At 53.1% G+C, this 12847-nt stretch overlaps 1 protein-coding gene across 2 annotated transcripts in view; it reads left to right on the top strand.

Annotated features, from left to right (window-relative positions):
• SPRED2 (sprouty related EVH1 domain containing 2) overlaps positions 1-10114 on the top strand; it is a 113490-nt gene extending 103376 nt beyond the window's left edge. For both annotated transcript variants that reach the window (XM_041754974.1, XM_041754975.1), the window contains exons 5-6: positions 6116-6265; positions 9012-10114. In XM_041754974.1, the coding sequence (XP_041610908.1) occupies positions 6116-6265; positions 9012-9677 (816 nt within the window). In that variant the 3' untranslated portion in view covers positions 9678-10114. The remainder of the gene's footprint in view (positions 1-6115; positions 6266-9011) is intronic.
• Positions 10115-12847: the final 2733 nt, after the last annotated feature.

The raw sequence follows: 12847 nt of genomic DNA, 5'->3' as shown, positions 1-12847 counted from the left end.
ATAATACAAATTGTGGTCATAACTACTAGGTAGCGCCCTTTAAAAATGTAAAATAGCAGCAGCATCTGCAGATAAGACAAGAATTATACTTGATCAATCTGAAGGAAGTCTGTGGCCTTCAGATCAGTGAAGTGCAACAGTCTTGGTCAAACCCCTGGGACCTCTGATGTTCTTAAGAGGAGGGGAGGCGGGGAGAGGGGGGACGCCTGGGTGGCTCAGCGGTTGAGCATCTGCCTTCGGCTTTGGGCGTCATCCTGGGCTTCTGGGATCAAGTCCTGCATCGGGCTCCCTGCATGGAGCCTGCTTCTCCCTCTGCCTGTGTCTCTGCTTCTCTGTGTCTCTCACGAATAAATAAATAAATAAAATATTTTTTATTTTTTTTTTAAGATTTTATTTATTCATAGACCCACAGAGAGAGAGGCAGAGACACAGGCAGAGGGAGAAGCAGGCTCCATGCAGGGAGCACGATGTGGGACTCGATCCCCCGTCTCCAGGATCACACCCCAGGCTGCAGGCAGCGCCAAACCACTGCGCCACCGGGGCTGCCCAATAAAATATTTTTTAAAAAATAATAAAAGGGAAGGATTTCATAAAGATTTTATTTGTTGGGATCCCTGGGTGGCACAGCGGTTTGGCCCCTGCCTTTGGCCCAGAGCGCGATCCTGGAGACCCGGGATCAAGTCCCACATCGGGCTCCTGGTGCATAGAGCCTGCTTCTCCCTCTGCCTATGTCTCTGCCTCTCTCTCTATATATATATAGATATATATATATATGATATATATATAAGATATATATATATAACTATCATAAATAAATAAAAATTTTTTAAAAATTAAAAAAAAAAAGATTTTATTTATTTATTCATGAGAGACACAGAGAGGAGCAGGCTCCATGCAGGAAGCCTGACGTGTGGGACTCGATCCTGGCACTCCAGGATCACGCCCTGTGCCGAAGGCAGATGTACACAACCGCTGAGCCACCAAGGCGTCCCCCTTCCCCCTTATTTTACACGTGAGGAAACTGAGGCCCTGGGAAATCCAACGGCTTGTCCGAGACACATGGCCTATAACCTGGCTTGGAGTCCGTTTTCTTTCTACCCTGCAGTTTGTGCAGAACCTGGCTGTAGGGTTTCTGGGTGAGGTAGTCTGGCTCCTTCAGCATTTCTTAACTGAAGTTTTTCTTCAGCATTTTCTTAACTTAAGTTTTCTTTGTCTTGTTTAAAACACGTTGGCCTCTTAACCTGACACAGTTGCTCCTTGTGTCCTGTGTTTTCTTCTCCTTGCGTGTGTTCCTGGGGACACGGGGATGAAGGGACTGTCCTTGTTTGTCTTCCTGAAGGTGGGGTTCGTCCCATTTGTCTCCATCCCCAAGACGGAGAAGTAAATTGCCAGTTGCCAACCTCCTCACAGTCACAGATAGACAGAATAGGACACACACTCCAAGTGTCCTTGATAGGTCCAAGTGTCCTTGAAAGAACAGCCCTGGGCACGTCTTTTGCCTAAGCAGCGTTTTCCTGCTGCTTTTCTTTTGGAAAAAACAAAGATTCAGTAGGAAATCCCAAGGGGAGCTGAAGGGATGCACATATCTTGAAAACACTTGTTTCACTTTGAAATGCATCATCTGACCCACCCTGAATGCCCCCAAAAGCCCTTGGTCAACAGCCAGGATTCCATCCCAGGATGGTAATTTAAGCAAACTGCCTCCTCAGCTGCTCTGGCTTCTTGGTTCTCTCCTTCCTTCTCTGATCTTCCCTTGGGTCAAAGAGGTTGGCCTCCCTGATGAAGGAGGCCCGTTCCGGGACCCTGGGCATGTGAACAGATGCATGTGCTTCTAAGAACTCCCAGGGAAACCCAAGGAAAGGGAAGACTAGCCAAGGTTCCAAGAGTAAGAAATCCTGTCTTGTAAAAATACGCCCGTGCAGTAGGAGGGAGCCAGCCGCGGGTTTACGGGAGACCTGGATCTTCTCCTTCCCGCATTCGTTCCGGTTTCCACCCACTCCAGGCAGCCTCGGCTCAGTGTCCTTTGCACCTCGGGTTTTGATGGACTGTCCGATACTGTAACCCTAAAGTCAGTTATTTGGAAGAAGTCTGCGTCAACTTTTGAAGCTCTGGTATTTTTCTCTCATTCGTTGTTAAATTCTGGGGAATTAAAAGAAATAGCTGAATTCTCAAAATAAGTACTGTTTATGCCTGCAGGGTCTGGCCATGGGAAGCTTGCTCTTTTTGAGGAATTTTATTAGATGTTCACTGGGCAACTTGAACTCTTTTCCTCTTCCTCTGAGCCTTGCTCTGGGTTGTCCAGGAGTCTAGAATGGAAGCCACTTAGCCTTGCCCCTGGCCCGTCACCTTGTGTGTCTGAGCCACAAAGCACCCAGCCTCTAAAACCCCAAAACCTTCCAGGGAAGGAATGAGTGTCACAGGCAGAGTAGAGGATCATGCCCCTTGTCTCTCTTTCCTTGATTTTAAGGTGGGCAGGACCCCTCTTCTACGCCCTGACTCTTGCTCCGAGACCCTCCCTGTGTTCCTTTTCTCCGCTCCTATTCTGTCTAGGTTCTTCCTTGTCAAAGTCTTGCCTCAGCTTTCCGCCCTAGTAGAGAGCTTTAACACCAGGCCACACAAAGCTTCTTACCTTGAACGAGATCACACAACTTTTAATTAGAGGATGACTCACATCCAGTCTTCCTGAGCTGAGACCTTGTTACTTAGCATTAGATTATTCCATTGCATTTTGTTGTTCGGCACCTCATATTAGGTCACAAACTGCTCAGTTGGGTGTCTTTTGAATAATGGGCCTGGACATTGAGTCAGAGTCCAACCCAGAGGCAAGATTTTTCGGAGGCTACATTTTGCACATGGCGATGGCCATGCTCGCTGGGTCGCGTTACCCAAGGGCTCCTGCGAGGCAGCAGCGCCTGTCCCCACGTGGGGGAAACCTCAGTCTGCAGCTTCTGCCTCTGTTCTTCTTGAGCTCAAACCCTCAAAAGAGGCAACCCCTGGAAAGAGCAAGGTGAGCTTAAAAGCAGCCAGAGCCTGGTGGAGTCGAAGGTGGAGCTGCCAGATGGGTAGGTTGGTAGGTGTCATGGGCTGGTGCGCACAAACAACCGACATTCCAGGAATCCGACGGAGTGTGTGTGTGTGTGTGTGTGTAGCTCATGGGGGGCTGCTTTTCTCCAGTGTGTGTGTGGCAATTCCAAGCAGAGTTATAGCTCAGAGAATCGGGTCTGAAGTACACATGGATGGGGTGTCTGGCTGGCTTAGTAGGTAGAGCATGTGACTCCTGCTCTCAGGATCATGAGTTTGAGCCCCGCGTTGGGCATAGAGATTACTTAATTTAAGAAAAAGAAAAGAAAAGGTACATGTGAAGAAAAGGATCTCCCCCCTTGTTCGTTGGAGGTGCCCTCCTAGCACATTGCTTTGGTTTGTAGGCCACACGCACTACGTGGCAAGGTCTGGCTGATGGTGTAGATGTGGAGTAAGCGCCGGCCTTAATGGAGCCTCCCACATGCCCTCCTTGGCCAGAGTCTGTGCTCACCCACCGCCGTCCAGGCATGGTCTTCAGCTCTGCCTGCAGGAGGCCGTGAACAGTGGGCACGCCTCAGAGCTCTCCGTCCTCCTTGCATCCCCATAAAGATTCACCATCAGATGAGGAGAGACTCAGAGGCGCTGCTCAGTCTCACGTTCCCTGATGGCTTCCAGGAAGCTTTGCACTTGACTGTGCGGTGGGAAGAGGCTGTTCGGGGCTGGGGAGGTAGGAGGAGTGCATCAGGGGTGGCATTGCTGGTTGGCTGATGAGCGCTAGGGAAACCCGGGTGTGCCTCCTTTCTACACATCGTGAACCTGGACAAAGGTCACAGAATAAAGGGTGGGGAGTGAACAGATGATTAACACAGGAGGTGAGCGGAGGTGCACAGTGCCGTGTGTGCTCGGTAGGCTAGCTTCTAACCCGAGAGAGGATGGCCACGCGGGGTGCAGCTTCAGAATTTAGCCCTTGAGATTTGAATCACGCTGAAGGGCCTGTGCCTACTCACCAGGGAAGTGTTTATTGAGATCTTTAGGAACCTTTGTATGATGAGACATCATCCCCTTCGCTCCTGGGTTTGCCTAAAGCAGGCTCTTTACTTGGAGACATTGTACTCCTGAACCTCAGCAAAAGCCCTCTGCGAGCAGGCATGGGAAAGGGCTGGCGCGACCTCGAAGCAGCCGTGTGGGGATGGCCGTCCCCCGTGGGCCGTGGAGATCAGGGGCTGCATTTCAGTGCAGCACTGCGGTGGCCGCCTGGCCGGGTCGGCAGGTCCCAGTGTGCTGTCCCGCCGGCGACGTGGACACAGTAGCCCCTGCGCCTGTGCTCCCCGGGCCCGGCTCGCCATGTGCACCTGTACAGTCCAGGACTGCTAAGAGCTCTTTGCCTTATTGTTCCGTGTGCTCTACGACCACCTGTGTATTAACGGGGGCGGGGGTGGGCAGTCAGTACCCCCGAAGACATGAGACAAGAGCGGAGAGAGCTGAAAAACAGGACATAGTTTAGGAAAAAGTAAAAATTCTTGTTACTGGGATTCAAGGAAGAATTCTTCCCTGAGTTCTGACCTAGAAGGACCCTTCGAACTTAACTTCGGAGATAAAGACAGCATCTTTTCTGATCTCAGTGAAAAAAAATCTCTTATTGCGTCGTCGGAGTGGACCGTAAATCTGTATCTGAATTAGTCACTCTGGATTGGGAGATGAGAAACAGGTGTCAGCTCTGCATCACTTGGACCAAACAGGATGAGAGGGGGGGTAAAAATCAGAAAGGTTGGGTCCTCAAAGAGGTGCTGCACATGTCCACCAAGTTTTAAAAATTAACAGTAGTCATGTAATGGGAATACAGGTGTCTTTTTTTTTTTTTTTTTTTTATGATAGTCACAGAGAGAGAGAGAGAGAGGCAGAGACACAGGCAGAGGGAGAAGCAGGCTCCATGCACGGAGCCCGATGTGGGATTTGATCCCGGGTCTCCAGGATCGCGCCCTGGGCCAAAGGCAGGCGCCAAACCGCTGCGCCACCCAGGGATCCCCGGGAATACAGGTGTCTTTACCTAAATACTTGTCCCATTTTTCTAGGCATTACTTTAGAAGTTGGGGGTGAGGGTATAAAAATAACTTTCATATGTCTTTTTACCCTTGCCCCCAAAAAGATACAGGATGCTAACAAAAAAATATATATATAAATAAAGAGATAAATAAGCAAAGGAGACCACGGGAATATGAGGTTGAGTAGCAAGAGCTAGGAGTGCCTTAGTATCTGCCAGAAATAGGACCCCCGGATACTAGGAAAACCTTTTCATTGGGGGGAGTAAAGGAACTGTGATCCTGAGAAGCCAATGGAGGAAGGGGTTCTGAGGTTCCCGGTTGTAAGGGTGGTGGCCACAGTCCATCCCAGTATCTGATCACTTTCCACAGACCTGTCCACTTTCCACTGTCCTTGAGCCTCCAGTCTGAACCCATCGCCTCTAGCGGGAGAGCAGATCTGCACTTAACCACCAACAGGCAGGGACCGTCATTCCCGTGCGATCCATCCTCTCTCTTGCTCTCTTTTTCCAGCTTACAGTGACCCCCAAGGCTTGCCTTCAGCCCAAAGATTACCCGATTTCTTCCTGGAAAGCCGATGCCCACGATACCCTTGAGATATCCTTATTTCTGAGACTTTCCCAGGCTGGGATTAGCTCCGCACAGGAACATTTGGGTTTGATTTTTGCCTCCCCTGCACTCACCAGAGTACCGTGCACTCAGGGCTGCAGATGGGGTAACCGTTCCTGATCAAACTGGGACGGCACCCGCAGGAGGCCCGGTGTAGCGAGCCCTCTCCCCGCAAAGCCCAGTGACTACTCCCACATTTGAGAAAACAAACCCAACTTTCCAGGGTTGGGTGGCTGGCTTTCCCTGCCCTTTGAGCCAGCCACATCATGTTTAGACAATCTGGCCCTTTAGGGGTCCTTCTGCCTCCCACAGCCAAGATAAACTCCAGATTTCGGGAAGTCCAGCAAGACGCCACAAGTGTGGGTAGACGGTGTGTTAGGGTTTGCTATGTGGGTTTGGTTATTGTTTTTGTTTTAATTAACCCTTGGTTACCTCCCTCTACACAGACAGCTACAGACAGTTCTTCTAATTCCTCCCAGAAGAGGGAACAGCCTACTCGGACCATCTCCTCTCCCACATCCTGTGAGCACCGGAGGATTTATACCCTGGGCCACCTGCACGACTCCTACCCCACGGACCACTATCACCTCGAACAGGTGCGTGGCAGTCTGGCTCCTCTGAGGGTGCGGGGTGGATGCCTCCCGAGTCTGGACCGGCCCCCTCCCCTTCCCCGTGCCCCGGCGCTCAAGCCTAGGCAGCCTCCGTTTCTCGCATGGATGGTGGCAGCAGCCACTCCTCCTTACTTCCTCGTGTGTGTGCGTGTACACGCGTGCCAGACCCCGTGCTAAGCCTTTCATGTGCTCATCTCGTTGAATCCTCACGAATCACCCCACGGCAGGTCCTCGCCCTCCCCAGTGTACCGAGGAGAAGGCTAAGGGCTTAGAGTCTCCGACAGAACAAGTGACAGATGCAAGCGTGTGCTCACCCAGGGTGTCCTGCTGCCTCCCGAGCTCCTCTGTCCAAAGGGCTTCCTGGCTTTGTGTGAAAGCCCAGAGCCAGGATCAGGAGTAAGGAATGCCGTCCGCTTGGCTCAGGCACCCTGGCATCGCAGGCGGCAGGCCCAGGCTTGCTTGGGGAGATGTAGCTGGAGTCTGGAATTCAGTAATTCAACAAATATTTACCGAGTGGCCGTTCTGCAGAGCAGGTTCCCAAACTGTGGGACATGGACTGGTGCCCGTGGAGGGTGATGTGGCCACCAGTCTGCTTGGAAAAGAAAAAAAAGCAACATAGGGCAGTGAGGGGATTTTTTTGTTTTGTTTTTAATGTAAAGCTAGATTTACAGAACTTTTTTTTTTTTTTTAAAGATTTTAAAATTTATTTATGAGAGACACAGAACGAGAGAGGCAGAGTCCCAGGCAGAGGGAGAAGCAGGCTCCATGCAGGGAGCCCGACGCGGGAGCCCGACCTGGGCTGCCCTAATGATTTTTTTTAAGAGTTCTGTAAATCTGGGTAGCCCAGGTGGCTCAGCGGTTTAGCACCGCCATCGCCTTCAGCCCAGGGCCTGATCCTGGAGACCCGGGATCAAGGCCCGCGTCGGGCTCCCTGCATGGAGCCGCCTGCTTCTCCCTTCGCCTCTCTTTCTTGTCTCTCATGAATAAATAAAAATCTTATTGTGTGCTTCCTAATATTTTGCCATAAAATGTTCTTTTTAAGAACCACATTACAGGAGCAATAGATGGGAATTAATTGACCTTAATTGACTCTCCTTACTTTGCAGAATAATTAGCAAAGCCTATTCTCCCAGGATTTGTTTTGATTGATTTAAGATTGTGGTTTTTCCAACATCTGTGAAACGCTCTAGAATCTAATAGGAATCAGGCAGTGTGTGTGCGATGTGGCCCCTGCCCTCAAGGAGCGCACAGTCTGGTGGGAGTGATGGATAAACTCGCGGTAAATTCGGTGACAGTATCCTAATGACGATAACGGCAGCAGGTGTCAGCCACACCCTGTGCGACAGGTTCTGGGTGCGCAGCGTGTATAGATTAGCCCTGTGCTTTTTGATCAAGAATCTGAGGCTTAGCGACTTACTAGGACATTCCAAAGTCTGAATTTTACTTCATTGGGTTCATCCAGAGCTGTGTTCTCCCCACCCCTTAAAAAGCCTTCACACCCAAAGGACCTCAGGGGTATGAAATCTCACTCTGTCCCAACGAAGGTGCCTGGGACGGGCAGGCTTACCTGCGTCTCTCTGGTAACCGAGTGTTCAGCGCCTGCCCCCCTGGACAGGGCCTTGCCGGAAGCCACAGCAGGACTGGCTCCGAGATGACTCTGTTGCCTGCAGGAGGCGGCGGTGGGGGCCTCTGGGTCTGGCCTGCCTGAGCTCACATTACAGCTTGCCCCTCACCATCTGTGAGATCCTGGCAGGATCCAAACCCCAGACAGCCTGCAGATCTGCACTCCTACCCTTCCTGCCTCTTCCCCACCAGATGACAAGATACCCCCGTATGGTAGCTCCTAGCATCTTTTTTTTTTTTTTTTTTTTTGCTTTTCTGAGCATGACCCACAGTGCAAAAATGCATTCTGTATTGTGACCTGGTGTGCACATATCACACACACAGATACCCACATGTGCTCCCCTTACCACAGGCCGTGCACGCCAGTATTTTTCAGTTCTACTGGGGGAAAAACCCGTCTTTTTTTTTTTTAATAAAGGTTATATCAATTTATTTTTTATTTAAAGATCTTATTTACTCATGAGAGAGAGAGAGAGAGAGAGGCAGAGACACAGGCAGAGGGAGAGGCAGGCTCCATGCGGGGAGCCCGATGTGGGACTCAATCCCGGGACTCCGGGATCGTGCCCTGGGCTGAAGGCAGCACTAAACCGCTGAGCCACCCCAGGCTGCCCAAAAAACCCCATCTTAACAAAAGAGAACACGCTGTACAAAAACAGGTCAAACTCCACTAGGCTGTCAGAAATCCAGACCGTGCTCCCCGGCACCTTAGGCTTCCTAGGGAAGGCCTCCCAAGTTCCGCTTCTCCATGTGGGTGTCTTCAGGTCTAAATATTCAAAATACATTTTTTTTCCCCCACAGTCCGCACACTTGCCCACCTTAGAGGGTCATACCCTCAACAAAAGGGGGAAAAGAAATTTCGGGGCCCCGGGAATGGGTTGAGGAGGACACCTTGAAATACCCCTATGACCTCGGGGATGTGCGGTAATGACAGGACAGGTGTGTCTGTTGGGTGTTTGGTTGGTTTTGGTCCCACTCCCACCCCCATTCCCCCCAGGGATGGCTTTGTCGAGGCCAGGGGTACATAGGGTGGGGGGCTGTTTCCTCCTCGGCCTCCCTCCCCGCCCTGCGGCCACTGTAACACCATGTGTGTTTGCTTGTCCCCGGGCAGCCGATGCCCAGGCCCTACCGCCAGGTGAGCTTCCCCGACGACGACGAGGAGATCGTGCGCATCAACCCCCGGGAGCGCACCTGGCTGACGGGCTACGAGGACTACCGGCATGCGCCCGTGCGTGGCAAGGCCCCGGAGCCCGCGGACGACACCGACTCCTACGTGCGCTTTGCCAAGGGCGAGGTCCCCAAGCACGACTACAACTACCCCTACGTGGACTCGTCGGACTTCGGCCTGGGCGACGACCCCAAGGGGCGCGGGGTTGGCGTGATCAAGACCCAGCCGGCCCGGGGCAAGTCGCGGCGGCGGAAGGAGGACGGCGAGCGCTCGCGCTGTGAGTACTGCAGGGACATGTTCGTCCACGAGGAGAACCGGAGGGGCCGCTGTCAGGACGCGCCCGACGCCGTGAGAACTTGCATCCGCCGGGTGAGCTGCATGTGGTGCGCGGACAGCATGCTCTACCACTGCATGTCGGACCCCGAGGGCGACTACACAGACCCCTGCTCGTGCGACACCAGCGACGAGAAGTTCTGCCTCCGGTGGATGGCTCTTATTGCCTTGTCCTTCCTGGCCCCCTGTATGTGCTGTTACCTGCCCCTCCGGGCCTGCTACCACTGCGGAGTGATGTGCAGGTGCTGCGGGGGGAAGCACAAAGCGGCCGTGTGACTCAGTTGCCCTCCTCCCCCCCTTCCTCCCTGCTCCCCGGTACCAGCCAGGGGAGCCCCGCCTGGTGGACTCTGCACTTCCCCGGCCACCCCCACCCAGCCACCCACTGCATCGGCCACACACCCACACACACCCACCCACACACCCGCAGTGTCCATGGAAAGGAGCCCCCGCGCACACACTCGTGTATTAGTGACAAGCCGTAATCACTCGGTCTCCTCCGTGCGTTCACGTCACGTCTTTCGTCCCCACCTCTGCTGGTGCACAGGCGCCTGCAGTGGGGACCGCCGCTTTGGGGTGCGCGCTGGCGGCGGGCTTTCCCAGGTGCACTCTCCTGGTTCGGCCTGCGGCGAGCTCAGGAGCCCCGCTTCTGGCGCCTGCGTGAGGTCAGGTTGATGAAACCCCGCCAGGAGCCTTCTGACCTGCAGTCAGGCGATGGCGGGAGGCGAGCTGGCTAACAGACTTCTGCCACGAAACAAGATCGCTTTAACTTTTGTAAAGCCAAATTTCCCAAGTAAGCTGCAGTTTCTGTCTGCAGCCCATCGTCATTTTCTGTGCCCTCCCCGCCCCCCCCAAAATCCGTCTGTTATTATTTTACTGATGCAACACATTCACCCATAAAAATGACTAAGAATTGAGCCTTAACTTCAGATTTAACTTGTGTGAATCAGGATAATTCCCTAAACCGCATTGCATCTGCATCCTCATGGACCAGGGCTAGAAAAGGAGGATTTCAGGCTTCTCTGAGCCTCCCCGGTACCCCCTAAGGTAGAACTTTTTTAAATTTTGTCTCCCCACCACTTCTGAAAACTTAGCAATATTAGAAGAAAACACTAACGAAGAAATTGTGCTCGTTGTTTTGCAAACGAAATAGTCACACACACACACACACACACACACACACACACACACACACACACACACACACACACACACACACACACACACACACACACACACACACACACACACACACACACCCCCGTGTTCTCCAAAGAGTTCCAGCTGAGAAACACTACGGTTGTGGTAAATAAAAGTAAAGGAGCTTCCTCCCACGGGCCCACTGGCGATTATCTGTAAAAAAAAAAAAAGGGGGGGGGGAGGGTAGGGGGTGGATTTTAAACGTCCTAAACCTGAAGAGTGGTGGGTTGCATTTTGTTCGTGGGTTTCCGATTTGTTTTCATTCGGGACTGAATTTCACGTCACCAAATTTTCTCATTTATACTTGCGGGGGAACAAAAGGCCATATATAAAAACCCTTCCAATGCCTAAGTGTCTTTCTCCTGCATCTCCAATCCCAGACTGGCCAGTTCGGGCGCACAGATGGTTAGGTCAGCAGTCTGGGGCTACCTGTCGCCTTGCCGTGTAGGAGGCTTCTCATTAGCTGGAAAAGAGTATTTTTCTAATATAGTGCAAGGAGTAGCCCAACCTCCTTGCTGCAGAAAAGAGGAAAAGTGAAGAGTGGTACGTAGCATAGTACAATCAGAACGTCGCGGGGACCGTGGGGGCAGGCCCGGCAAGCCCGGCTGTGCTTCCGCCGTGACCTTCCCGTGCTAATCGCCTGCTCTCCGCGTCTCCACCTCCCCCGTCCCTTCTCTATTGCACACGGGACAGCAGTCTTCAAGGAAAGGGACTTTCTTCCAGGCCGCCAATCACACCGGGGCCGTGCTGGCCGTGCTTACCCTCGTGGCGTGTTGTCAGCCCCCCCCCGAGCACCCGCCACATTTCTTTGGCCAGATCGTCGGTGTAAATGCTCCGTGTGCCCGCGAGTTCGTCGGTAGACGGACGTTTCCATTCGTCGGAGTGACCGGTTTGGGCCTTCGGGCTGGGCAGGGGAGCCGCGAGCCGTCGGTCTGGTGATGGAGGGAGCGGGAACGATTCCCAGCCTGGAGACCGCGTGGAAAACCCTCGGGCCGCCCCAGACCCGGCCCAGACCCGTGGAGAGACCGGCCCCCGCCCGGCCCCCGCCCGGCCGCCCGAGGCGCTTCCTCAGGGCATTTCTCAAGGTCTCTCCTCTACAAAGCACAACACTAATGTAGGTTTGTCAGACCTCGGTTCAAGTGCCCCTATTTATTTCGCTAGGAACACACTTACCCTGCCGCGCGGTTGTTATCTTGGGTTTTATTGGGTTTTTTGTTGTTTCTTGGAGTCCCCGTTGAGTTCCTCAGCCCTGCCCTTTCCCGCCGTCGAGGTTGTGCTGGTGCATCTTCCTCCGCCCGTACCTTTACCTTTACCTTTACCTTCGGTCTGAGGGCAGCAGCAGTGAGCGGTTAAGGGCGCGAGGCCAGCCGTGGGGACGCTGATGTAAATACGTCTCTAATTGCCACACTGCAGCTGAGCGGTGGGTCGTATTTTCCCAGTCAGCTTTGCCATACTGACGTCAATCATTTGAGAGAAATTATTCAGATTTTATTTTTGTATCTGTGGTAACAAAACATTAACCAAAAGATTTGTTTGGAAGCTTCCCCCACCCCCCACCCCAAGCTATTTGCTCACATTAACAAATTAAAGTGCCTGAAGCGTAATTCGTCCTTCACCTGTATACTAAAAACCCTGTTGTATTGATTTTTTTATAATAAGCCTTTTTACCTCTGTGTAAAAAATATATATACAAGTGTATGATGTACATTTTAGTTCTTAACTTTTTTTTATGGTTTCTAATATGTATGAGCAACGTAGCCATTGCTTTACGATGTACCGTGTAAATACAACCACGTCCTACCAGCTCGTGGCTCGGCTGTTTGTCCGGTTGGGCCTCGGCGGGGCGCGGGGCGCGGGGCGCTGGTCGGGCTGGGGAGGCCCTTCCCCTTCCGGCCGCGGTTCTGTCCTGCTCCCGAGGGGAGGCTGCCGCTCCTCGGCTCGGACGCCTCAAGCGAAAGGAATGCGGCGTGGCCCAGCCCCGGGGGGGGGGGGGGGGGGGACACCCCGTCGCCCCAGGCCTGGCTTCCCCCGCGGGCTCCTCACAGGGAACAGCTGTACTCCGAGCTCGGGTCGGGGTTTGGGAGACGCAAGCCCCTTGGCCTCCCCGAGTGGGCCTCCCCGAGTGGGCCTGTCCCGGCGGCCTCGGGCCCGCTTTGCCTCCCAGAGGGGCTCTGGACGCCGCACGGCTCCAGCGACGGTCCCCGGGGAAGTGGAGCGTCGGGGCCTGTCCCGGGCCACAGGCAGGCTCC

Source organism: Vulpes lagopus, chromosome 5 (genome assembly GCF_018345385.1).
Source record: "Vulpes lagopus strain Blue_001 chromosome 5, ASM1834538v1, whole genome shotgun sequence".
NCBI lineage: Eukaryota > Metazoa > Chordata > Mammalia > Carnivora > Canidae > Vulpes > Vulpes lagopus.
This window is presented reverse-complemented; position numbering and strand designations above follow the sequence as displayed.